The 27,349-nt window shown below is 48.7% G+C and overlaps 1 protein-coding gene across 3 annotated transcripts in view; it reads left to right on the top strand.

Moving 5' to 3' along the window:
• The window catches only part of mfr (misfire), a 394,040-nt gene that overhangs the window by 261,889 nt on the left and 104,802 nt on the right, over positions 1-27,349 (top strand). For all 3 annotated transcript variants that reach the window (XM_070540270.1, XM_070540271.1, XM_070540272.1), the window contains one exon: positions 1,132-1,517. In XM_070540270.1, the coding sequence (XP_070396371.1) occupies positions 1,132-1,517 (386 nt within the window). The remainder of the gene's footprint in view (positions 1-1,131; positions 1,518-27,349) is intronic.

Genomic DNA, 27,349 nt, shown 5'->3' with positions numbered 1-27,349 from the left:
CTGCTTCCCTAATGGCCTAGTGACTCTAATGGCTTCGACTGGTCGTTTCCCAGCGCTCTAGAGTCCTCTTACAGGGAGATATACATTCGGCTGGTCCGAATCGAGTGTTTGGAACAGGTTCTCCTGGTTCATTCAGAGCTCCGTGCTCCATCCCGGAGAGTCCGGGGCGCTCCCATCTTCGACCTGGGAGCGCGACCAAGATCCGAACAAACACTCGATCACGTTACTGCTACGGTTGCTCTAGGACCAGCTAATACGTTCTGGTGGGACGGACTTTTTCTGGCACTCATACCGAGAACGCTCCGCATCGATACAAACCTAGTTCTAGCGCGATAGGAACCAGCTCAATGTCATTGTCCCGTATGTTTTCAACTCATTTTGCATGGGAAGTAATTTGAACAAATTACGTCTCATTTTAGGTACACTGAAAGTTCAAGTACACTGTAAAGCAACAAATTTTTCTAATCGCACGATCACTTATAATGCTCTCCCACCTTCAACCGCGTTTTTCGTTTATTCACTCACCAAGTTTTACCACGAAGAAGGGCATTTGTCATCCGTTGGAGTCGCACAGAGATAGCCTGCTAACAATATTGTTAGTTGGAATGGTAGGGGGATCGTCCGCATAAAAGCACTGGTTCCATGTTTGATCAGTAGACCAGGGTTAATTTTAGTTCATCTGCGAAAATCTGGGAATCCGTTATAGATCTCGTGAGGTGGCGCGGATTGCAAAAAAAACAATGCTGATTTCTCGTGTTTTGGGTGCCCATTGAAGAACTATGTTTGGTAAATGTTATTCTAGGCGTTCTGAACAATGAGCGCACTTGCGCAGCTTTTGCACATTGAACTCAATCAATCAATCGATGGATGAATTACTCAGCCATTTGACTCACTCACTCACTCACTCACTCACTCAATCACTCACTCACTCACTCACTCACTCACTCACTCACTCACTCACTCACTCACTCACTCACTCACTCACTCACTCACTCAATCAATCAATCAATCAATCAATCAATCAATCAATCAATCAATCAATCAATCAATCAATCAATCAATCAATCAATCAATCAACATATTATTCAATCAATCAATCAATCAAACAACCTGTTTCTCGCCCTGCCACAGGCAAAGATTATAATGGAGGTCAGCTACACGGCACCCGATGGCTCGGTGGGCGCCTGGCATGCCCCTGGCCTGCCCACTAACCTGGGAAGTTTCGACGACGACCGGCAGGCGCTGCTCGACATCGAGCAGAACATCGCCAACCTGCAGCGCACGTACGCCGCAGCGGCCGCGGCTCAAACTACGCCGGGAGGCGGCGGACCGGCGGGGGCGGACGGTGGTGCCTCGATGGCGCTGCTGCAGTCTTCGTCGCAGCAGCAGCAGCAGCCAAGCTACGGGACCAGCGACGGCGGAGGCGGCGGCTTCTCTGATGACGAGACACGAAGCAAGCATGGTTCCGTCATCAGCTTGTTCGCGCCCACGCCCAACAAGTCGCCCGACCGAAAGCGGTGAGTGCGGCGAACTTGTTTTGCAGTCAAGAAGGCGATTTCATATGCACATGGTTGCGTTGCGTTGAGTTGTACGCTCACAAAGAAAAAATAACAAAGGGAATAAGGACCAACTCCTTTTTAAGGGACTCGTCCTCATCTTTGTTCCGCACTTTGTTATTCATGCGAAAGCATCAAGTGACCCATTGAGCGAAAAAGCCGGCGGCATGTGTAGCAGCGAAACGGCACTTAAATTTGCATTGGCTTCGACGTCCCATCACGAGCGTGCCTCGATGGACAAGAGCGGGCGAATCGGGGAACACCTGGTGCTACGCTAGCGCGCCAGGTGTTGGTTGAGGGAGAGGGCATCGCCGCGACGCCACGTCACGAGCGCTCCTCGACGGAACGAATACGGTGACGTCACGCGGCGGGGCCAGACAAGTTATGGTCGGCGATGCAGTCGCGTGACGCGCACGTGCGGGTGATGCCATCTTGCTCTCAGAAGCCGGCGAGCGGCACGTATCTTTCTCTTTCTCTCACCCCGCTAGGCTTAGCCGCTGCGCGCGCCTGCCGATCTTGGCGGCCGCTGCTGCTATCTCCGTCTCTCCTCGCACAAGACGTCGGTTACATGCGGCGTTGGCACCGCAGGCTCCTGCTGCTCGGTGGCTCGGGCAGCACGTACTGCTACGGTACACTACTCACAGCGGAAAACTCCAAGGACCATGCTGCGGCGCGCAATCGGACATTAATGCTTCCGCATTCACAACTCGCGAAAAGTGCCTGTGTGACTTCGGATTTTTTTTGCCAGGGTAAAACTCAGAGCAACGTCATCAGGAAAATTCATCAACTACCCTTTTCGTCGCTTTACTTAATGTCATCTACACATTTTTGCATTAGAACAAGAGTACGTTTTAGGGTGTCTCCTGTATATTTTGAGGCTGCGCCGTCAAGGAGAAGAGAGGAAAAGACTGGGACGCTATCAAAGCGTGCAGACAGGTGGGATACATGCTGTCGAGAGGGGATAAACGAAATTAAGGATCGTGAAAGGCGAGACCAAGTGCAATTTAAAAAATATAAACGCAGTTCCGCACGAAAGGCGAAAGATTGTTAGCGACAGCGAACTATTAGGCTGTTATTAATGTAGGTCATAAAAGTTGCAGTAAACATTCGCTTACTAACTAAACAAGTGGTAGCGATCAGTCTGTCTGTCTGTCAAGTGAAGTTGAAAACTCTCTCCATACGCACGTTGTCGCTAGGGAGGAGGTCATAGAGAAGATGCACGGTCGCCTCCTCGCAGCTGCAGTTGCCGCATGCAATACGTTCGTTCGTTCCACTGCACAATTCCAACTGGCATCGTGGCAAGAACAGACTAAATGAACAGAGACGAGATCATCACAGACATCGATAACTTAACTGAATAAAGCAGATATTTTTTTTTCTTTCATAATGCTAGAGCAGAATATGGTAACGTTCAAGTAGCTCACTAGGTGTGACGATTTGTCGACACACCGATGCAGAGAGTGTCATTAGCGATCCATCATATACAGCAATCACGTATTCTAATCCAGAGCAGGGTGTCTGAGAACGCTTAGATAAAGCGATAACTTTTCAGGTGGCGTGGATCTGGGGATATATAGCTTGTGGAAAACGTTCAGGCACGATGGAGCATGTTCTTGTAGAATATCATAGTGTCTCCCCCTCCCCCCTTCCGGAAAAGTGTAAGTACAGCTAGCCTGTTCACGATCGGAGTATTAAGGTTATTGATTGTAGGGAAAATGTAGGTTACATGGCGGTGGAGACTCCAGTAAAAGGTACGGCTGGGCGATTGCTGGGGCAAAAGAAGGGAAGACAGGCATTGAAGCAAACATTTCTTTTATATTGTATGATGTAGCCTTTCAATATCATTAGCAGTAAGAATAATCTCAATTCAATAACAAAAACAGTTCAACATTCAGATAAACTAGACAGATGAATAGAACTAGCCTGGTGGCCTGCTCCTCCCTCCTTTTTCAAAAAGAATTGCGCCGTCATCATTATAATTATTGCACTCCTCGTCATCATCATAAAGTAGCCGATAACAAGCTTTAGATCGAGGCCGGTTTGTTAAAGTGTGGGCGAAGACGGAAAATCCTCAATGACCGAAACGTTTGTGAATGCTGATATTTCTTTCAACTGGTGCATAGCAAAGCGCTCGCTTTCAACTGCAGGCAATATTCGAAAGGCTGCTTGCCACAGATTACCGTCTCCCCCCCCCCCCCCACTTACAGGAAAATAAAAGGGAAACTGTATTTGCATTCGATGTTCTAAACGGGAGGTGGTTAAACGCAACTGCCATTACCACGTTCGCTACCCATGCAAAAAAAAAAATAATAATAAGAGCGTGAGTTCCGCGCAATGGTCTACTCGGCACGTGTTATGCGTTTAGCGGAAAGAAAAAAGAATTAAGCCAAGCGATTTCTGAACGAAGGCGTTTTTTGGACGTATCCCACTTTAGGGTCAGAAAATAGCCCGATTGACGATCGATTTCGGAAGTGCATTGTGTAGACAAAGCTACCTCTGGATGCAGCTCCGCGTGTCCGCTTTGTAATCGAAGAGAACAACAAGCAGATCCTAAGGGATTGTTGTTTTGTTAGCCACATTTCTACGAAGCGGCAAACTCTGAGGAAAGGGAAAAATTAGCAGTGAGAGATGCCGCCTATTCAAATAGACGTGAAACGCAGAAAAGCTTTTCTGAGATAAACCGTGGGCCGATTTTCATGCTTTTTTGGTTCGTATTCGAGAGAGAAAGATAAATTTATGTGAGTAAGAAGCCGAATTCTGATTTTGCGCTTCATAATTTTTTTACAAATATTGCCGAAAATCAGTTAGGTAAAGAAAATTGAAGCGCGAAGGTTACAGACTCGTAACTTTGCACCAACAACACATATGGCAGTTGTGTAAACTGCATCCTTTCTCTCCTTGCAAGAAACTTCTTTATGCGGAACTAACGAAAATAGAGTTCTCACGGTGGATTTTGTCTGTCTAACCTGAATTAATGTTTATAGTTATTGTTCTTTTAATCTCAAATAAAATATAATCTCTTTCTTATTGCTGTTTAATTCTTGTTGCTGTTTTATTGCCTCATATAGTTACGGCAATTATATTTGCCGCCATCGCTCACTGGGCGGATTTTTCCTTTTTCCTGAAGATAACATCAAAGCGGGTTAAGAATAATATCTTCATAGTCAATATGAATGATATCTTGCTGTCCAATAACGTATTTGGCATTGCAAAGTGTACCGCGATGTGCGCTGACTTTTTCTCCTCGACCTTGGGCCCGTGCGCGACGGAAGAGTATACACATTCCAGATCCACACACTTCATGAGCGTTTTACTTCTTGAGTACTTCTTTATCTTGAGTAGATAAACCGTGCAGCCCGGTTTATCTACTCTGAATATTCTTATCATGCAAGCGTGTCTAAATTAAATCCCGTGCCGGTCTTGCTAATCTAGAATCGCGACGTCTTATTTCTAGACTGTGTCTTTTTCACAAATTCTATCATTCACCACTCCACATTTCAGCTATACTACCAGTTCACCGTCAGTCCAACCGCATTAACCACAGTAAAGCCGTGTATCCTCCCCCGGTGCAGACTACCTCTCATCTACGATAATTTTTTGTGAAAACCGCCAGGGACTGGAACGGTCTGTCTGCCGACATCACGCACCACTCCCACACTCATCACTTCAAGGCTGCTCTCGAATCACTGTTCTGTTAAAGCCCATCCCTCATGTAATACCCCATCTCTGGGGCCTTTGAGGTATAATAAATAAATAGATAAATAAATAAATAAATAAATAAATAAATAAATAAATAAATAAATAAATAAATAAATAAATAAATAAATAAATAAGTTAGCATTGCCCTGAGTCTCGGCTGACAATCGCGGAAATCTTCTGTTGTATTTTTGAGACGCATACCTGCCGTAACGACAAAAAGAAAAAGAAGTAACAGATGCAGCTGCAACCACGTTATAGCACGATCGGTCGTCCCAACATAGGTAATTGTTTTTGTATCGCCAGCTAACTTCGGTAACGAATACGACATCTAAGGCGTTCTTACGTTAACGGTCGTGCCCATGACGATGAGACATTTTCTTCTCTTCAGAATGCGACACCGACGTGAAACAACATTGCTTCACAGTACGAACCCTGAAACTTTGTCTGTCGGCTGTTTTAACCCTGTAATGTTCAGACCCAGTTCCACATGAACGAAAATTGGAACAGCTACCTTGTTCACCTTTACTTCTGGTCACGGAGAGTGACCTTGCGAAAAAATAAAACACAGATTCAACGCAATGTTTGAATCTAAAAGACGCGAATCTTATTTGAGTTAGCGAGGTAGCAGTGGTAGCGGAGGGGCGCAACAGCCTATATATTGTCACGAGAGGAAAAGCCAGTCAGACAGTTCTAAGCGAACGGCCGTTTACAGTTTGTTTTCGCAGCAGCTACTACGCACACTTCTTCTTCCTCGACAGCTCGCGTAACTAGCTCGTGCCATTACCCCTCCCTCCAAAAAAAAAGAAAACAAACAAACAAACAAATAAATAAATAAAGTTGGGGAGATGTGAAATGCCACAAGGAAAAAATAAAAGAAATGAGAAAGACAGCGGACGAGACGACAGGGGCCGAATCACAAAGTTTGTGGATGAGAGTCAGCGCGAATGGTAGGGCTTCATCCTGGTAACGTGAACAATGTCAGAGGAACGTGGGCTACGGGTGTGGTGCGAACTGTCGGCTGGAATAACTTCGTAGTTGACAGGACTTAGACGACGCAAAACAATGTAGGGTCCAAAGTATCGGCGCAATAATTTTTCTGACCGGCCTCTTTGACGTATAGGGGTCCAAACCCATACAAGATCTCCCGGGTTGTATGTGACGTCTCGATGACATAGGTTGTATCGACGAGCATCTTGACGTTGTCGGGATAGAATTCGTTCCCGCGCAAGGTGCCGCGCTGCTTCGGCACGCTGAACAAAGGCGTCTGTATCTGGTGCGGTATGTTGCGACGAAGTTGGTAGGAGCATCACGTCGAGCATAGTGGTGACGTCGCGTCCGTAGACCAGACGAAAAGGAGGAAACCCGGTGGTTTCTTGTAGGGCAGTGTTGTACGCGAATGTCACATACGGGAGCAGTTCGTCCCAATTTTTATGGTCCGTGGCAACATACATGGAAAGCATATCCGCGATCGTTTTGTTGAGACGCTCAGTTAAACCGTTAGTCTGCGGGTGATACGCAGTTGCCGTACGGTGCGTTGTGCCGCTCAGCTGCAGGATATTTCGGACCAACTGGGCAGTGAAGGCCGTACCACGGTCTGTGATGACGACAGCGGGAGCACCATGTCGAAGGACGATATTTTTGATGAAGAAGTTAGCAACATCTGAAGCAGTAGCTCGCTGAACGGCTTGTGTTTCGCAGTATCGAGTGAGGTAATCGGTGGCGACGACGATCCAGCGGTTATCAGCCGAAGACTTGGGAAATGGGCCGAGTAAATCCATCCCAACTTGTTCAAAAGGTGAGCAAGGAGGTCGGACAGGCTGAAGCAGACCGGCTGGTTTCAGAGGTGGAACTTTGCGACGCTGGCAATCTCGACAACTTCTGACGTACTGCTTCACGGTTTTTGTGAGTTTTTGCCAATAGTACTTCTGCTTGATCCTCGCGAGAGTACGCGTGAAACCAAGATGCCCAGACGTTGGTTCGTCGTGGCATGCACGTATAACGTCGTCGCGGAGAGTAGCGGGAACAACGAGCAGGAAAGCGGTTGCCGTAGGGTGAAAGTTCTGCTTGTATAGGATGTCGCCACGTAGGCAGAAAGATGACAAGTGACGCGCGAACTGCCGTGGGGGTTGTGGGCGGCTTCCTTCAAGGTATTCAATCAAGGGCTGGAGCTCGGAATCTTGGCGTTGCTGTTGAGCAAGGTTTAAAGACGGAAGAGTACAAAGAAAACCCGAATCGTCGTCAGTATCTAGTGGTGCGGGTTCGACGGGGGCGCGAGAGAGACAGTCGGCGTCAGTGTGTTTCTGGCCAGACTTATAGACGATGGTCACATCAAATTCCTGCAACCGAAGGCTCCATCTTGCGAGACGGCCTGAAGGATCTTTGAGATTCGCCAGCCAGCAGAGAGAGTGGTGGTCGCTGACGACACGGAAGGGGCGTCCGTACAGGTATGGGCGGAACTTCTGGAGAGACCATATGACTGCAAGACATTCTTTTTCAGTTGCTGAGTAGTTTTTTTTCAGCAGCAGACAAGGTTCGGCTGGCATACGCAATAACGCGCTCAACACCAGCTTGAAACTGTACGAGTGTCGCTCCGAGACCAACGTTACTAGCATCAGTATGCACTTCTGTGTCAGCCTCGGTGTCAAAGTGACCAAGGATCGGTGGTGTCTGGAGACGTTGCTGAAGGTCGTGGAAGGCGTCGGATTGTGCCGGGCCCCAAACAAATGTGACGTCGTTCTTCATGAGTCGTTGCAAAGGTTCGGCAATTTCACAAAAATTGGGTACAAAACGCCTGTAATACGCGCAAAGCCCTAAAAATCGGCGGACATCGTGTTTTGTCTTCGGTATCGGGAACAGAGCGACTGCCATGGCTTTGTCAGGGTCAGGGCGCACACCGGTGCTGCTGACAATATGACCTAGAAATTTGAGCTCCTCGTAGCCAAAGTGACATTTTTCGGGCTTCAGGGAGAGGCCGGCGGTGCGGATAGCTTGAAGAACCGCCTCAAGCCGCTGGATGTGTTGTTCAAACGTGGTGGAAAAAACAACTACATCGTCTAAGTAGACTAAACACGAGTTCCACTTGAGGTCAGATAAAACTGTGTCCATCATGCGTTGAAATGTGGCCGGAGCGGAACACAATCCAAAAGGGAGGACCTTAAATTGATAGAGACCGTCGGGTGTTATAAACGCCGTTTTTTCCTGGTCCCGTTCGTCAACTTCAATTTGCCAGTACCCACTACGCAGATCCATTGAAGAAAAGTAACGGGCATGTCGCAGGCGATCCAAGGAGTCGTCAATTCGAGGAAGTGGGTAAACGTCTTTTTTCGTGACCTTGTTCAGTTTGCGGTAATCGACACAGAAGCGTAGTGAACCATCTTTCTTTTTAACTAATACAACAGGTGAAGACCAAGGACTTGTCGATGGTTGAATGACATCATCGTCGAGCATTTGTTTAACTTGATGACGAATAGCATCCTGTTCTCTTTGCGACACGCGATAAGCGTGTTGGCGAACAGGTTGGACGGTCGGTTCAGTGATGATTCTGTGTTTGATTAAAGGAGTCTGTTTGACCTTCGACGTGGTGGCGAAACAGTCGCTAAATGACGATAGCAGAGTGAGGAGCCTCTGCTTCTCATTTTGGTCTAGCTGTGGGTTGACGTTGATGTGACTGGTCAAGTCCACATCGCTGGGTTCCGGAATCGAGATTGTCGTTACCGAAGCACAGGCGTTGGAATCGGCCACCGTTTCAAAGTAGGCCATGGTGGTATGCCTCGCAAAGTGCTTGTATTCGCCACTGAAGTTGGTAACTAGAATCGTGGTTTGCCTATGTTGGAGCTCTACGAGACCTCGTGCGACGCCGACTTCGCGATCCAGCAATATGGCGAGGTTACCTTCGGCAATGCCTATTCCTAGTTGTTCTTGGGGGCATTCAACGAGGACGAAGATGCTACTTCGAGGCGGTAACGTCACGCAGTCATCGACCACGCGTAAAGCCGCGCGGTGATGTTCATCCTCCACACTCGAATCCGAAGAAACGTAGTTAGAAAAAGTCACGAACAAGTCACGAAGGTTAATGATCGCCCCATACTCCTGGAGAAAATCCATGCCCAGTATAACTAGTCGAGAACACTTGGGCAGCACAAGGAAAGACGCTACGAAAGTCGAAGTAGAAATTGCAAGTCGGGCGGTGCATCGTCCAATGGGTGACACGAGGTGTCCTCCGGCCGTAATCAGATGTGGGCCGTCCCAGGCTGTCAGCACCTTGCGTAGCCGAGTGGCCAGTGAGGCACTCATAACCGAGTAGTCAGCTCCCGTATCGACAAGTGCAGTTACCGGATAACCGTCGATTGAAGCAGTAATAACAGCAGAAGTTCTTTTTGCAGTTTCGAATGAAGGCGTCAGCGGTACGTCGCGAGGGGATGGCGTCGGCGGAGGATATTTGACGGTTCGCATGACAGCGGCCTCACCCCCGGAGGTCGCCGTTTTCAGTTTCCCCGGCGCGGGCTTCCACCGTTGACTCCAGCGGAATCAAAGGCGGGTCGAGCACGGTTTGGTGACGCGTACCGACGAGGTGAAGGCGACCGTGACTGTCTTCGCTGTTGGGCAGGAGGAAGCCGGTTACTTTCTAGGTATTGCTCGATGTCGTGCGGGCGTTCGCCATAGCGCGGGCAACGGGCGTCCGGATGGTATCCCCGCAGACCAATCCGTCGGTACTGGCAGTCGCGATACATGTGACCAGCCTCCCCGCAGTGATAGCACAACGGACTGTTGTCGGGGGCGCGCCATACTGTAGATTTGCGCGGACCAGGATGAAAAGGTGCTTGCGGGTTCGTGCGGTGGATCGGACTTGGGGAGCGTAGAGAAATCCCAGCAGGCGGCTGCGAAAAATGGCCCGTCGACGGCGCGGAAGCCCGAAGAGCATCCGCGTACGAGAACGTGGGAGGTTCGGGTCGTGTTGGCGGCGAGGGATGAACCACTTTGCCGATTTCTTCCCGAATGACATCCGTAAGAACCGCGGCACTGGGAGGTGCCGGAGCTGATGCATAGGACTTCTGCAGTTCTTCTCGAACGATTTGTCGTATTAGCTCGGTAAGGGACTCCCTGTCATCATTTGCAGGTACGAGAGAGCATGCAGCAGTCATGGTGGTCTGGCGTTCATACTGCGAGAGCCGCTGCCGAAGCATACGTTCCATGACTGTTGCCTCACGAATGAACTGAGAGACTGTTGTAGGAGGATTGCGCACGAGGCCCGCGAAAAGCTGTTCTTTTACGCCTCGCATTAACAGACGCACCTTCTTGTCTTCTGGCATTAGTGGATCGGCCCGACGGAACAATCGCGTCATGTCTTCGACGAACATGGCGACGGTTTCGTTTGGCATTTGGAACCTCGAAGACAGTGCCTGTTCGGCTCTTTCTTTCCTTTCGGGAGTGCTGAAGGCTTCGCAAAGCAGTCGGTAAAACTCCTGCCAGCTGGTAAATGAGGCTTCGTGGTTCTCGTACCATACTCTCGCCGCGTCTAAAAGGGAAAAGTAGACGTTCTTCAACTTACGGCGATCGTCCCAGTCGTTAAAGGCGGCGACCCGGTTGAAATGGTCCAACCAGTCTTCAACGTCCTCAAAGGCGTCGCCATGGAACGGGTTAGGCGTGCGAGGCGCGTTGAGAATGCATGGTACGGCAGCATTTGGCATCCCCTCGGTTTGGCTTGCGGTAGTTGTTGACATCTTCCTCACGGAGCTTGCCAGGGGGCTGTATTGCGGTGGAAGACCTTGGAGGCGACGGCTGCTTCGATAGATTTCTGCCGTCCCCGAGGTACTGGCGTCGGTAGCTTCTGGTTGAGGACCCGTAGGCATACGATGGATGCGCACCCAGCACGTCCACCAGTTTGTCACGAGAGGAAAAGCCAGTCAGACAGTTCTAAGCGAACGGCCGTTTACAGTTTGTTTTCGCAGCAGCTACTACGCACACTTCTTCTTCCTCGACAGCTCGCGTAACTAGCTCGTGCCAATATATATATATATATATATATATATATATATATATATATATATATATATATATATATATATATATATATATATATATATATTCACCTGAAGTTAGCTTTGTGCGTCATGAGGAAATACGGGGAAGGCGGGAAATGGAAATCCAAGACTATGAGCAAAGCGAGAACAAGGTAAAAGAGGGAGCCAACGTTTCGACTAGTGGTCGTGAAAAAGACAAGTCCATTTGTCGGTACGTTGGCTCCCTCTCTTACCTTGTTCTCGTTCTGCTCTCTGTCATCATGAGGAAGAAAACGAGATATGATGCTTGCCGAGGGAAAAAATGTTGATGGCAGGTGTATGCGTAAATGATCACGACACATATCTAAAGGAATTTACAGCTTCATACTCCGCGAGTCCCTTGAGTTACAGTGCCGCACTCATTCTAGCGGAATCGGCCAAGAAGGGGCACATTTCCAGTGGCGTCGTATCCGGTGACGCAACAGCCAGTGACGTCATACCGTCTACTCGATTAGACAGCCTCGAGAACATACCCAGTGCCTCGAGTTCCCTATGTAGATGCATATTAGCAGAAAACTGGGTGGGGTGATGAAATTAGGAAATTTGCAGGCGCAAGTGGTCGTCAGTTATAGCGCAACACAGAGACATAGTGGATATCGCTGCGAGAGGCCTTCTTCCTCCAGTGGACATAAAAATAGGCCGAATTACGATGATGATGATTTATCCACAAATATACCGAGCGAGGACACTACGACTAACGCGGAACACAGGAATAAGAAAGGCTTCGCTTTAGGAAAAGAGAAGTGCTATCTGGTTAAACGTGAATTAGTTTAGTAATTGAATTATTTGTTATAGGCTTGTCGAACTGTCCGCAACTCCAACTTCCCTTCGGCATTTCTAAAACACAACCACGAACTTCGCCTTCCATTCCGGGTGCTTAAATCGGAATTTTTTTTCTTTTTTTGAGGCATCAAACTCGGCTTAGCTTATTAGATACGTTGGACACTACAGGGATTAAACGACGCTACTGACGACACTTTTCCGACATCCTTCCTCTCACCGCCTGCCGAATTTTCGGAGGATCGTCCCGTTCCATCCCTCATTTCATCCTATGCGAAAGCTATTGAGCCGCTCGCGGAGGAGGTCAAAATTAGTCTTTGCTGACAGGGCTGTTACGACGATCTTTTCTAGATCCTTCTTGTTTTTTTTAAGGGAACAGACGCAATCGCGTCACTTCGCACACTAAAACTCCCCTTGTAGCGCTGAGCGTGATTAGGGAGACAAAAGGTCGGTTGAGATCTCTATCTAGGGATTTGCGTCGGGAAGCGGATGGTAGTGAGGACTCCCCTCCCTAATAGGAAGCGGCCCTGGTGACGGGCAAGTGGAAATCCCTATTTAGGAAGAGGCTGAGCGCCTAAACGAGCCATCGGTCTCGGCGCTGATCGCCACGAAGATCAATCACTCCTTTTGCGCTTCGGCGAAATTCGTGCCTTCTTCAGACATCGGTACGCGCTTAAAGAAAGGTTAGATCCAACAACTGTGCTCCCTCGTAACCACTTCCCTCGTAAGGCATGTACATCTTGAGCGGTGGAGTTTGAAGTTTCCCGATGAGCAGAGTGGTAAGTTCAGCCCTTTAGTACTGTACGGCGTGTTTTAAATTAACTGTTTGAAATTATTAGATGTGCCCGTTGCAGACAGCTCAATTCTCCCCCACGGTATGTTGGGTTATTCGGAAAAGCCGTCACGACCCTCTCGAGAAATTTCGACGTTCAGGTATCCAACGATGAAAAATTGTGAAACTTTACGCTACAATGCATGTCCCCATAGGATACTAAATCCAGCCAGCTCCGCGTTCAAAATTACAACAGCTGCGTTCAAACGCATATGCACGCAAAACGAGAACTACTTTTCTAATTGCTCGAGAGTCGCCATCGAAGAAGGACATCCTATCCTATCCTATCCTATCCTATCCTATCTCTAGCGTCATCGCAGGTAAACGCACAAAAGCGAACAAGTTTTTCTCGCGTCACAAACAAGTAATAAGTTGCACGTAATGAAATGAAGCGCGGAAGGCCCGTGCATAACCTAAGCGTACATGATATACTCCATATACTGAGAGGATCCGGTAGCATGCTTGGCGCAGGTTGCGAAACTCTCTTCGTTTCGCTACGGAAGCATGGCTCGATTATCGGAACTACATTACTTGGCCCTGATTTCCTGCAACATGTGATAGCAGTCATGATTACGAAAGCCCGCTTATGTCGAAGCCAACAGCCAAAAGGAGCGTAACGTTGACGCGAAATTTTGAAAGCGCCTGCTTCGTTTTTTTTTTCTTTAATCTACTCGAAACGGCCTTACGCAATCATTGCTCGACGAAAGCAAAACCCCCACGTGCGTACAGAAACCTGCACCTCAAAGATTTCCAGATTGTCAAAACTAATCCGCAGTCCCCCACTACAATTGTTTGTGTCCTGAGGCATCCATCTACAGTAACCGAGGGGGACGTTTCATGTTGTAAGGGGATACATCGGAGGCTTTCGCGGCATAGTTAGAACGCTGGTAGCTCGCTCCGTTTATCCGTAGCTACCACAAACGTGGGTTGCATAAATATATGTAGCCTATAAGCCCCGTGGAATCTCTGGCATTATTTCTTTCAACATGCACATGCCGTGCTCGACATATTCAAGTGGTGGGATTTCGAGAACGTTCATCATCATCATCATCATCATCATCATCATCATCATCATCATCATCATCATCATCATCATCATCATCATCAGCCTGGTTACGCCCACTGCAGGGCAAAGGCCTCTCCTATACTTCTCCAACTACCCCGGTCATGTACTAATTATGGCCATGTCCAAATGTGCCCAATTGTGGCCACGTCCATCATCCCCATAAAAATGGGAAATCCATCCTGTTGTCTACAAAAGGCTTTCCAGGCCGAGCCCTTCTATCTTCCGCCGGGAATTTCGGCAGAAATGAGAGAAGAATGCATGAAATATATTTTATATGTCGAAGATCTTTGGTATGAACAAAGCACTGGATTCTATCATTCTCGTGTGACGCTTGGTTTAAAGCAGTTTTTGTTCCTGCCATCTGGCCTTTAGGGTACCATTTCCCTGCTTTTAACTTTTTATACGGTTTCTCGATCAGGGAATATCTTTGGCGCGAACGTGGAAGCGAGGCTTTCGTAGGAAGGAATAGCAAGGAACAAAGAGGACGCTAATTGGTATCCGCGCGCGCTCTTGTTCCTTGGTACTCCCTCCCACTAGACTCTTTGTATCCTCGTTGCGCTAGTAGTACTCCCTACAACAAATAGTGCCTATTCCAATGCGACGGCACAACAAAGAACGCTTAACTTTCCGTTGTAACGAGTATTCATGCATCCCTGAACGTCTAAACCGTTTTTCGTGCCGTTCTCTACGTAGGTCTCGTATTGAAGTATCCCCAAAAGTCTTCTTTTTTTAATTTATTTCAGTAATGCGAAAAGAATTCGGAGGATGCTTAAGTTTCGCCTTTAAGAGTGGAACGCGATAGCATTCAAAGATCCCTGACTTCTTTTCACGCTTCCAGGCGACTGCAGCTTATACGTAACCGTAATGTTTACCGGTAAACGCTGGCGGCGATATCTATGCGCGGAGGGCGAGATTTCTGGTAGAAAAGCGCCCGCTTGCGTGAGCCGATCTTCCATTATTGTTTGGCACTTTTGGTATTTCAGTCTGAGAAGATTTACCGCAAAATACACGCGCTGTCGGCGTTTTATTTCATGGCGCTTATTTGCAGGCTGCCATCCTCAATATTCCGAGAAACAGCTCCGCAAAGAACGTAAGACAAGGCATAAGCAACTTTAGGGACAGAAGAACAACTTCAGTGCCGTATAGAATATGCGTGGCTCAGGAAGATTTTTTCGGCCACGGGCGCCATGCCGACGCCTACGCCGACACCGGATCTTCTGCGACATGCGGCCTATGACGCTATCACGTTAAAACAGATACCTGGCTTTCAAAGAGACACACGACTTGCGCATGCATCGCTGCTCGTTTGAACGCCTACAGCTTGAATAATAAACCTCGCGCTCCGAACTCGATAACAGTCTGTGAGGGCGAAACCAGTGAAGATCGAATCGCAGGCGCACCGTACTTATCGCTGCGCCGAGCGGTTCTTTCCTGCAAACCTTCTCGCTAGCTTTGCTTGCTTGCATGCTTGCTTGCCTACTTGCCAGCTCCTGTACATTTGGCTTTTAGGCTGATAAGCGAACTTATTCATCGCCCTGAGTTGCGCAACGCGTTCCACACCCTGTACAAACCAGGCTTACCACTACTTCGGTGCAGTGGGCTCGAACTGTCTTTGCTAGCATTTTAACGCGACAGCGTTAAGGAGCTCGTGTCGCAGAAAAGCCGGTGTCGTCGGCGTCGGTGTCGGCGGCGTTGGCCCTGAGCGATAAATCCCAGCAGGCACTTCATGAATAAAAAACAACTTGCAAGATGGGCTGGGTGGGAATCGACACAGGATCTCCGGAGTGTGAGACGGAGACGCTACCACTCAGCCAGGAGTTCGATTCTTCAAGGCGGTACAAAAGCGCCTCTAGTGAATGCGGGGTTGCCTTAGAAACGAGCTGTTTCTAAGGCTCAGGCGTGCGTCACTTGCTCAGGCGCACATTTCGTTGCCACGCCGAACGCTGCGTTGCTCGACGCTCACCGCATCCGATGCGGGGCGCGTAGTCGCTGCGCCGTAGCCCATTGTCTTACACCCCTTGGCGCGTCGACGGGAACGCTGTCGCGTTCCACTCTTGAAGGCGAAGCTTAAGCGTCCTCCAATTTTTTCTTCTTCTTGTCCTGCCGGTGTGCATACAGGGGCTTCCATTAAGAGACACGTTGCGAGGAAACGGCGCGAGTGACAACGCGGACTGAGGAAATGACACGCACGCATGCGCACACCATTCTCTACAGCTTACGTCAGCAACGCGTCCGCTTACGAACCGCGGACAATGAACTCGAAGGGAACGCGGGACACTTGCGTCATCCACATCAACGGCATGCGTACGTGTGTATCCTTATTGAACGATGCTCTCAGGTCTCGTCGGGGGCGAAGAGAGCCGCAACGCTCTCGAAGCGTCACCTCAAACACAAGCCGTCTCATTTCGGTGTCTATATACTTCTGTAGCGTGCGTGCGGGTTTCTACCGTAATTTATTACTCTGGTTGTCGTCGTCGTTGAGATCGTCGTTTTTCTCATTCTTTCGTTCTTTTTTTATTGTGCGCTCGAAAGGGACGTTTGTGCTACAGCATAAGGTTGGATACAAAGGCCGCAATTGGACTGAGGCGCCTTCGGTAAGAACCATGCGCGCACGTGTGAACAGCAGGTCGATGCCTCCTACGCTCGATTTCGCAACAATCCGATGGAGGAAGGGGTTATGAGGAACGGGGTAGAGGCCGGTACGACGAGCGTACACGTAAACAGCGCCAGTTGTTCAAGAGGCGAGGAGAAGCAGGCGCTGTATTTGCGCGTCAGCATCTTCTACCGTGCTGAAAAAAAAAGAAAAGCTCGTCTCCGGCGACCTGTTTCCCAACTTGGGGAAAACGGGCATGGAGAAGCAGGCAGGGAAGGAAGACAACATTAGGCGATTGTAAAACCACTACTGTGAGTTTTAGCGATCTGTCTAATAAGCGATAAGCATATTGAGCATACGGATGCTGTATCACGTATGCGATGCCCGCACTTGCGCGACACGCGGTCTTATGAGCGCATGGACGGGCTTGACAGTTACGAAGTGCCAAAATGTAAGTCACCGAAGCGCGCTGCCAAGCACACTGATCGGTTCAATTTTGTCCTACGAATTTCCTCTGTTCACTGACTATGGACTTCGTAACCCTGGCTAGGCGGCGCTATGGACGCTGTCGAGTGGCGCCTCTCGCGGGAGCAAATCGAAATAGTCGCCAGGTATCGTGGTTGCGTAGCCGTGTTGTATAGGTAGTGTTGTAGTGTGTCGGTAGTCTGTTGGTAGTGTGTTGGTAGTCATGTTGTGTGCGGGAGTACGGGCTGCAAGATTCTGTCTCCCGTGCATCTGTCGGCAAAAGCGTGCCTTTCGGTGCCACATGCAACAGCCTCGAAAACGCGAAAGGCAGACAGACACCCCGCCCATGCAATTCTACTATTTCCGTGGAAGTATGCAGTGCAAATACGAAAGGAGACAAGCGTGGACTGCTTCGGTTGTTGGCAGGATCAAGCAAGTCGATTCTTTGCCTTCGCATGCCAATTTATTTAACGCTTCCGCTTGCGGGATATTCATCCGTGTCGCACAGTCAGTCGAGCGGTTGTCGCACGTAAGTAGGGTTCATTGTTAAAGGAGGCACTGGGGCTAGTAGCGCCCTCTGGGTGCTACTGCTGAGCGTCGGCAGAGGTGGGAGCTTCATGCAGTTGGAGCATGAAGCATATTATCATCGTCACGAGCAAACTGTCACGACTTAGCTACAAAACTAAGCAACAATGCTGCCACAGGTAATCGTGAGCTTTAAGTAAACAGGCCAAATTTCGCATTCCTACTTACATGATTCGGCAGATGGCGTTTACGCACACACCCGCCGTGGTTGCTCAGTGGCTATGGTGTTGGGCTGCTGAGCACGAGGTCGCGGGATCGAATCCCGGCCACGGCGGCCGCATTTCGATGGGGGCGAAATGCGAAAACACCCGTGTGCTTAGATTTAGGTGCACGTTAAAGAACCCCAGGTGGTCAAAATTTCCGGAGTCCTCCACTGCGGCGTGCCTCATAATCAGAAAGTGGTTTTGGCACGTAAAACCCCAAATATTATTATTATTATTTACGCACACCTTCCTGCGTTCCTTCTCATGCCAGTTACCTGGGACACTGTAGAAACTAACACGCGGTTGCAATCACCGGGTGCTTTTTTTTTTCGCTATGGTGTCAGTTCACCATGCAACAGACCGGGCACCTTGGCGCATTGTCTGCCCGACCTCCAAACCATCGCGAAACACGGGCGACGCGAGAATCAATTTCGCAATGATCGTGGGCACCCCGACAGCATTGCTGATGCCGGCGACCTAATACATGGTGATGTCACTCTCCGCCAGGGGAAGGAGAGGCGCTGGCGTCTGTGGGCAAACTTGCGGTTGTGAGCCCTGTTGTCTTCATGTAGTTGTAACTAACAGAAAATCCAGTGCCCCTGTTCGCCCTATACTTCGCACACGGTCGTCTATAAACACTTACTCATTCAGTCACTAGCAGAGTCACTCAATTATACGTTAGTTCAGTTGTCTATCATTCACCACACTCACTCGCTTATAATTCACTAGCTCGCTCGCTCCCTCACTACTCTCTCACTCACTCACTCACTCACTCACTCACTCACTCACTCACTCACTCACTCACTCACTCACTCACTCACTCACTCACTCACTCACTCACTCACTCACTCACTCACTCACTCACTCACTCACTCACTCACTCACTCACTCACTCACTCACTCACTCTCACTCACTCGTGCGAGAGGCTCTCAAACAGGCTGTGTTGCTGGTTTGCCCGTTCACTGGCTTCCGCTACTTCACACACACAGCGCACACAGAAGTGCACAAACGCAGAGAGCCGCGCACACAAAGGCACTCCGCGCCTTATACCGCCTGAGGCACGTGCGGCCATCTCCCCAGACACATCGGCCACTCTTGCGCATGCTCGCGCCTTTGTGCAGGCACCGACGCCGCTGTGCTCGTTGAGTCAGTAAGCAAGAGCCGTAGCTAAGAGAAAGGTGCGGCGCGTTCCGCTGGGATGCATTCGCTAAGTGGATTAGTTAGGCAACCACGTCGGCTGCGGTGATGAGAGTTACGCCGGCGCCGAGCTCAGCTGGCAGCAGCGGGGCGTCTTTTGAGTAGATGGCGCGGAAACCATGTGAAGCTGCCAGCCATGGAAAGGGAGGGAGGGATTGTCACCTCGAATAGTATTTCACCATTGTGCAAAATTAAAAAAAAATACAGTTAACTAGACTGGCAACCTTCTGCGGTTAGTACCCGCCGTGGTTGCTCAGTGGCTATGGTGTTGGGCTGCTGAGCACGAGGTCGCGGGATCGAATCCCGGCCACGGCGGCCGCATTTCGATGGGGGCGAAATGCGAAAACACCCGTGTATTTAGATTTAGGTGCACGTTAAAGAACCCCAGGTGGTCAAAATTTCCGTAGTCCCCCACTACGGCGTGCCTCATAATCAGAAAGTGGTTTTGGCACGTAAAACCCCATAATTTAATTTAATTTAATTCTGCGGTTAGTCCGGCTCTCAACTCATTTACTGCCACCAGAATTCTCTCGGGTTTTTGTAGCAGTAGTGAGCTTACCTTAGTAGCGTAATAGCAGTACAAGTTGTTGTTTTGTTGTGTTAGTTTTTGTTGTTTTTATCGTGTTGTCGTTGTTGTTGTTTTTGTTGTCGTCGTCGTCGTTGTTGTTGCGGTGGTGACCGCGGCCTGAACTCACAGGTCGTACCCACAGGAGGCATCGGCCACGCTGGAGGCGATGAAATGTGCACACAACAAGAACAACAACAATCACACAGGGTTACGTCGAGCAACATAAGGACAAAGGGATTTGTAGAGAGCATATTCCCCCCCCAAAAAAAACGATCGTAACTAAACATTAGGTACACCATGGTCGACACCATCAGAAGCGCAGCATTTACGCTGCTTCAATGACCTTACGCAGAGCTGCTATAACGACCTGTGGCTGGTGCCGAAATGACACACAGCGAAAAGCAATAGGTTTTATGTCAGCACATCTGAACCTAGATTACTAGCCAGAAGTGTGAGACACACTCTGCGTCCATCACTCATCACTCATCACTGATCTCATCACTGCGGCGCCCGCAGTGATGAGATCGTGATTTTTCGCACGTGAAACCCGAGAATTTTTGTTATATCTTTTATTATATGCCTGGAAGTTTAGGCCAGCAAACGCAGACAAAAGGTAACAAATAAAGCCGCAAGAACGATCAGAGTCACATGCAGGAAGACAACGTAGGTTAGACGAGCTTTACCTAACGTGATCAGGCATGGTCAGATGAAGATTAGACACGGTAGCGCGATGATCACACTGCCACATGGATGGATGGATGGAATAACTTTACTGACAGGTCCTGCGAGCTACGGGGCGCAAGGCCCCATAGAGCGGGCTACTCCCACGTTGGGACCGGTAGTTTTAACTCCCTGGCCACACATCGTGGGCTCGCTGGACGGCCCAAAGCTGCTCCGCCAGATCCGTGCTGCGTAATGCTTCTTGTACACTGGCGGATTCTTGATTCTCGTTTGCGTGGGTCCGACCACACGGCCAGAGCAAGTGATGCTAGAGTTCCGCTTAGAAATTTCAATTACGAAACTCCACGGTCTACGCCACGTTTCGACACCGCCGCGCGACAGCGCGGCCACGAAAAAGGGGACGCCGCGACAAATTCATCTCGGCCTAGAGGCCACCAATACGACGCGCAGATGCGTCCAAGAAGGTTGAAGAAAAACTGCTGGAGTGGAAGCTATGTCCCGAAGGTGAAGCCGCACAGGAGGGACACAATAAAACTATAAATAAACGATAAAAATTATGAAAAAGCGCTTTTTGCACACAAACTATCGTGAATTAATCAACCTCCTTGCTTAATCACGTCTTATTTTACCAGACAGATACTTAACTAGGTGTATCTCTGTATTACTGATTTTAGTACGAAATCTGAATGTCCTGGTCTATAGTATTGGGGAGAACGTCATAAGAAATTACTTTTTTCGTTGGGAACAACCAGTTTTTATTTTCTAATTAGCCTACCATTACAATAAAAGAGCCAAATCACTTAATCTGTAAGTGGATATCACCCAACAACGCTCTATTTCAGGTGAAGGAGGGGCAAGCATTGGCTTCACCTTTCCTGGTAAGAAGCTACGGGAACTTCCACTCCAGCAGCTTTTCTTTAACCTCCTTGGATGCGTCACGTCGATTTTGCGACGGGCTCCTGGGGGATGCCGGCCGAACCCACGGTCGGAACGGATGTCGTTCAACGAAACAAAATTGCGAAAGGGGGGTCCCGATGCTCCAGGAAACGGCCTTGCGCCCCTCCTACGCCACTCGCACAAGTCTTACGAGACTATTTTGTTTTTATTTTCAGTTCTTTGTCTCGACGTTATTACTCGCTAAATGTTTAACACGAGCCGCCCCACTTTAAAGTTTCGAAACGCTGTTTCGGGTAGCCACGCGTGGGACGAGAAAAAAAAAAAAAGATATGTTAGTGGGGGGGTGAGGGGAACGAAAAGAATAAAGAGATAAAGCACTTTTAGATTGCGCGTACGGATATATGAGACTTGTACGGAAACTGGAAGTTTCGCGAACGGGACTGTTGTTGTTGGCAAACTGCGAACGAAAATTGGAAGCGTTCGGAGAAAAAAAAAAAAAAAGAACCGTGGTCTAGTAGAACTTGTTGTTGGGCGAGTTGGTAGGTATTACCGAACATTGTTTAACTGCGCGAGCAAACGAACCACAAGGACAGCGAGGGACAAGGACAGGCGCAGCTGCGCCCGTCCCTGTCCCTCGCTGTCTTTGTGGTTCGCTTGCTCGCGCAGTTAAACAATGTTCGCCAAAACCGTGGTCGCCGGTTTCCAGAAGACACGCGACACCACGGCTGTTCCATGTGTTTTGACGGGGGAAAAAAATGGCTGTGGCCTAGCTAAGGTTAAGCCCAGGATGCGAAGCATACTAGCCTTTATTTTAGTTGTTGAACCACTGTTTAGCCTGGTGAACTGCTGTTGCTTGGCTATATTCGGTTCGGCTAGACGAAGAAACAACTCACGCAGGCGAGCGCACGAGCTGAGAACCGGCTATGTAGCTACGCGGCCGCAAGCGAGCGCGCGAGTTGAGCCTCCGCTTTTGCAGCTGTTATGACGTCATACGGTAGCTACGCGGCCGCGCGCGGCGCAGCAAGGAAGAGCGTGGTTGTGCGACTAGTATGCTTCGCATAAAAAAACCCGTGGTCGTCGGTTTCCAAAAGACACGCGAGACCACGGCTGTTCTGTGTGTTTTGACGGGGGAAAATAACACGGTAGACGATGTATGAGCAGCGTTAAGTGAGGCGCCGCGCGAGCGGGGCGAGAACTGCGAGTCACGTGGTAGGGGTACACGTGGGCGCGCGTAAACGGCTCCTCTGTGGGCGTTCAGTTTGTTTGACGTAGTTCTGCGGAAACCCGCAAGGTGGAGAGAAGTAATGAATAAAGGGAAAATGAGACATCCACCTGTTCGTAGCAATTGCTACAAGGGAAACCCGTACGGGTTCCTCGAAAGAAAAGCCTCATAGTTGAAGAAAAATTCGTCCTGGTCCGGGACTCGAACCCGGGACCACCGCCTTTCCGGGGCAGCCGCTCTACCATCTGAGCTACGAACAGGTGGATGTCTCATTTTCCCTTTATTCATTACTTCTCTCCACCTTGCGGGTTTCCGCAGAACTACTGCGTCAAACTCTTGCCTTTGCTTCGTGTTGTCGACAAATTCGACTTCGCCCTGCCGTCTGCTAGCTGCCTGGTTAGCTCGGATGGTAGAGCGGCTGCCCCGGAAAGGCGGTGGTCCCGGGTTCGAGTCCCGGACCAGGACGAATTTTTCTTCAACTATGAGGCTTTTGTTTCGAGGAACCCGTATGGGCTTCCTTTGTAGCAATTGCTACGAACAGGTGGATGTCTCATTTTCCCTTTATTCGTTCAGTTTGTCACAACGGCGAAATGAAAATTCTGTGTAGCTGTAGCGTACGCGCGTATGCCGACGCTATATATGTGGCCTCTTCGAGAGGCCAGGAGGAGAACGACGGGCAGTAATAAAATTGGCCCATGTAAAATACGATCAGCCAGAGGTCTCAACATTCTGAATGTTCCTTTCTTTATTTATTCACATTACTTTACGGGCCAATTGAAGGGCATTGAATAAGGGGGCCAGCGGTAATTACATGAACGAAAAATGTGCAACGTCGTTATACAATATTGACACGCAGCGAATTCAGGTTAGGTTAGAACTCAACGGACCCGAACTGAAAAGCGTGATAACAGAGGGTTAAAATGTGATTGCTCGGCGAAAGCGTAACTGGGCATTAAAAAAAATAAGTATAATGCCTGTAATACACTTTAATGATTTTAGCACGTGCTTTACAGTTAGGAACTACGCTGCCCAGCCGGATTTATAGTATAGGCATGTAGTTTATTATTAAGATTTACTACAAGGAACATTGCCGCGAATATCTACAGTAGCTGCGAGCACGGCAACTCCGTTGTCATGTGAATAACAAATAGCGCGCCAATTCTGCCAAAAACTTAGCCCTTCTGGCTCCAACCGACCGGCATTACTAGTTCGCGAGTCAATCGCCTCTACCAAGATATTGCGTTACAAATGGAACGAATTGTGAAGGGTCATGCGCGCGCGCTGGAGGACTTATTGCCTCTGTGAACTGTGATAGACTGCCACTGTCCTTTTTTTTCCTCTTTGAAATTTAGAAGTTTGTTTTAGAAAGCTCTATAAGAACGTCTGCAGTAGCAGGCACAAACGCTGGACAAATCTATGCAATAACTTTTCCATCATTCTCGTATTAGCTGTACGCTCGCAGTGCGGGAGTTCTCCCCCCCCCCCCCAGTAATGTTGTGGGAAGCTCTAGGAGTGTGAGAAGGCGAGGGAGCCCGGGATACGTTTGCAGTTCCGCGTTATTATGTTTCCTGCCCATAGCCCCAAACACGCCTCCGAGATATGTGGGTGCAGCGCTCATGAATCTCTTTACGAGGCAAAACGAGCGGCAGGATGATGGTCGATGCGTGCCGAGATTGTCGAACAAGCGCTCCGAGATCCGCGCATTTCGGGTCCATTTCGCGTGGACTCGCATCGACGTTGATACACCGCGACGACTGGCCCGTCGCGTGAGAGAAAAATACGCGCGCTCGTACGGCGCGTGTCTCGCGTGCGACCGTACACTTACACGACAACACGTTCTCACGGAAACGCTGTTTGACAGCACTCCCCAGAAACTCCGCCGACAGCACCGTCTACTAAAAATTTAATTGCATTATTTCTGGCAGCGCGTTTTCTCGCGCGTGTTCAGCCGGACCCGCTGAAACATGTCTATTCGCTCAAAGCGACAAACAAGAATATCTAAAAAAACTGAATCAGTGGCCTTGGTCTGCAGCTTTATTTTATTGCCCCCTGCAATGCCAGCACGCCGGGAACGCTCATGTAAAAAGCATGCAGTCATTGTCACTTTCATTTCGTCTTCTGTTTAGGGGTGTGCGAATACTGCATCTTTGTGACGGGAGCTCACTACCGTGAGCGCCCATCGAGGTACAAAACTGGCCTTTCTCTTGGCCACCATCGGCGACCCAGTGCTCCACATCAGCCCATTCCTATAGCGCGCGTCTATTGCGACACCCGTTTCGAGCTTCCTGTTCCCGTGACGTCTAGGTCGTTTTGAATTCCGCGTCGCACTTTTAGTCCGCATTAGCTGTCCGTAGCCGCGTGACATTTTATCGCACCTCTGCCATTCGGTTCGGTTGGCAAGGTTGAGCAACACGCCAGAAAACGGTCGCGCACAAAGTGTCGTCGGCGTGCCGTGCCAAAAAAAAACACTTTCACATCTCGTCGTTAATGTAACCTGAGCTGTCGCACACATCTTTTATCTTTCTTTTTTTGCGTGAACAGATGCGAGTGCAAGCTATTGCGCGCTATGCACTAATGCGCCAATTCGTTATGCCACTGCGCTTAAATTTAGCCGAGCGCGTTAGGCGCACGCATTGGTAATGCAGGTGTCGCCTCCCTCTGTCGCACAAGCACTTCATTAAAACTTCTTGCTCGGCGAGTTGGGGTCGTTGCACACAAAGAAATGCGGCAGCAAGTGCGTAAGCACCCGCTCTGTATCGCTATTTGCTGCAGAGCTTGAATTTTTAGAAGCCACCGCTTACTGATTTGATTGTTTGTATCCCTTGCCTTTCTTCTAGTTCTTATTTGATTTCCTGTGTCTGTTTCCTTTGATTGCCGGCACGTACGTTCATCGATGCGCAATGTCACTTTCCCCGATTGTGTCACTCCCTTCCACTTCCCTTCTTCCTTTCGCCTTATGTAAGGTATCCATCTTCCGTCCATAAAATTTATTTGACAGTCAGCGCTTGTTTCTCGTCCTTGTTCCTTTGTGGATGCATGTGTTAGCGCTGTTACAATTCTCAAATCAAGCATAAACACCATACAGTGAGATTGAATCCTTGCTTTTTCTTGGTCGAGATGTATCTTTTTTTAATTTTTGCTTTAGCATGGCAATGGAATAAAAACATGCTATGCAGAATGGTGTCCCCCCGGTGACGTTGCATGTATCGGATTGCCATAATCGACGGGGAAAATACGAGGAACTGAGAGAGAAAAAATTTAAAGAATACACTCCACGTGGCGCTAAAAATGTACGTTTGCATTTATTTATGGAAGGCGTCTGTGCGTGCTTGGGTTATGTATATACCGATCACACTCGTTGGCCCGGTCGCTCCATAGAGTGCCCTCTTGTAGCCATACTTTCTCAGCACTCAAATTTCGATCAGGAATCACACTGGTAGTGGTACTGTTTTGTACCACTTATCAATGGTGCTAACTATTGGAAATGTCTGAATACGGTCGATTATAACGCACTTTGATATAACAGCGGCACCATCTTCAGCGACCTATCTAGAGCCCTTTTTTCGCTCTGGCATCGGCACAGTCCACTTACAATTGTGTTTCAGTATCGAAAGTATAACACAGATGCTAAGAACCTCATCACACGGCCTTTAAACCTACAATATAATGATTCGTAACTACGCATTCTCAGACGAAACCTGATTTGTTCATAATCCTGCATTTGAGTTTTCCTAAGCTGTACTTCAAAAAGCGCAATGTAATGACAGAAACATGCTAAAGTAGTGAATTCTGGGGTGTAAACATTCTCTCATAATAATGGAGAAAAATATCGTTATTTATTCGAAAGTTATTATGCGAAGCATATTACGAGAGCTCAACCCAGCTTCTCAGGCGCGGCGGTGTCGCCTTCAATACCACGTGACACCGTGACGTCACCACAGAGGAGAAACGAGGCTCCAACTCGCGCCGTCGCTCGCGGCGTCGCCCCCCGCATCGGACGCGGTGAGCGTCGAGCAACGCAGCGTTCGGCGCGACAACGATTTATTCATGAAGTGCAACGCCGCAGACACCGACACCGACGACACCGGCTTTTCTGCGACACGAGCTCCTTAACGCTGTCGCGTTAAAATAAAGGCTAGTATGCTTCGCATCCTGGGCGTAACCTTAGCTAAGCCACAGCCATTTTTTTTTATTTGGTCTCAAAAAAGTGGTATTCGCACACGTCCCCCAAAGAAGGAAATGAAAGTGACATTGTCTGCATGCTTTGGACATGAGCGTTCAGGGCATGCTGGCACTGCGGGAAAAAATATATATAAAGCTGCAAACCAAGACTGTTGATTAAGTCTTTTTTTTATATATTCAACAATGGGTCACATCCATATGTGTCATAAATCGGGTGATCAAGAAGTGTGCATAACAGAATTAATTTTTCTTCATATGATCTTTATGGATTACGATAGAAGTGTTCAATTCAGTAAAGATACCAGCTATCACGGAGGTAGTGAGTAGCTAAGGAACAGACGCAGCATGCGGGAACATCTTAGCAAATATCTAAAAAGGTTCAAGAGCTACCTCAATTCTTAACAAGGAAAGAGGATAAATTACCGTCAAGAAGGGCTTCAGGCAAAAAAAAAAAGACATCACAATATTGCCTGAGCTCGAGAGGAAGTTGATGACAGTTCAACGACGGGTAGAATAAAGAATTATACGCGTAACGTTACGAGATAGAACGACAGTGGCATGATTTTGAGAGAATAAGGGTGGAAGCCGATAATATCATATATCTCATAAGAAGAAGAAAAAATGGAATTCAGTACGTCATCTTACGCGTAAAACCAGATATATGGGGTTCTGGTAGAGCTACAAAACAGTTACCAAGAGAAGAAAAACAAAGTCAACGACAGCAGAGGATTAACTGATGAATTGAGATCATTTGGACGCGTAG

This window comes from Dermacentor albipictus, chromosome 6 (assembly GCF_038994185.2).
Source record: "Dermacentor albipictus isolate Rhodes 1998 colony chromosome 6, USDA_Dalb.pri_finalv2, whole genome shotgun sequence".
Lineage (NCBI taxonomy): Eukaryota > Metazoa > Arthropoda > Arachnida > Ixodida > Ixodidae > Dermacentor > Dermacentor albipictus.
Note: the sequence above shows the minus strand (reverse complement) of the source record. Positions and strands in the feature narration are given on the sequence as shown.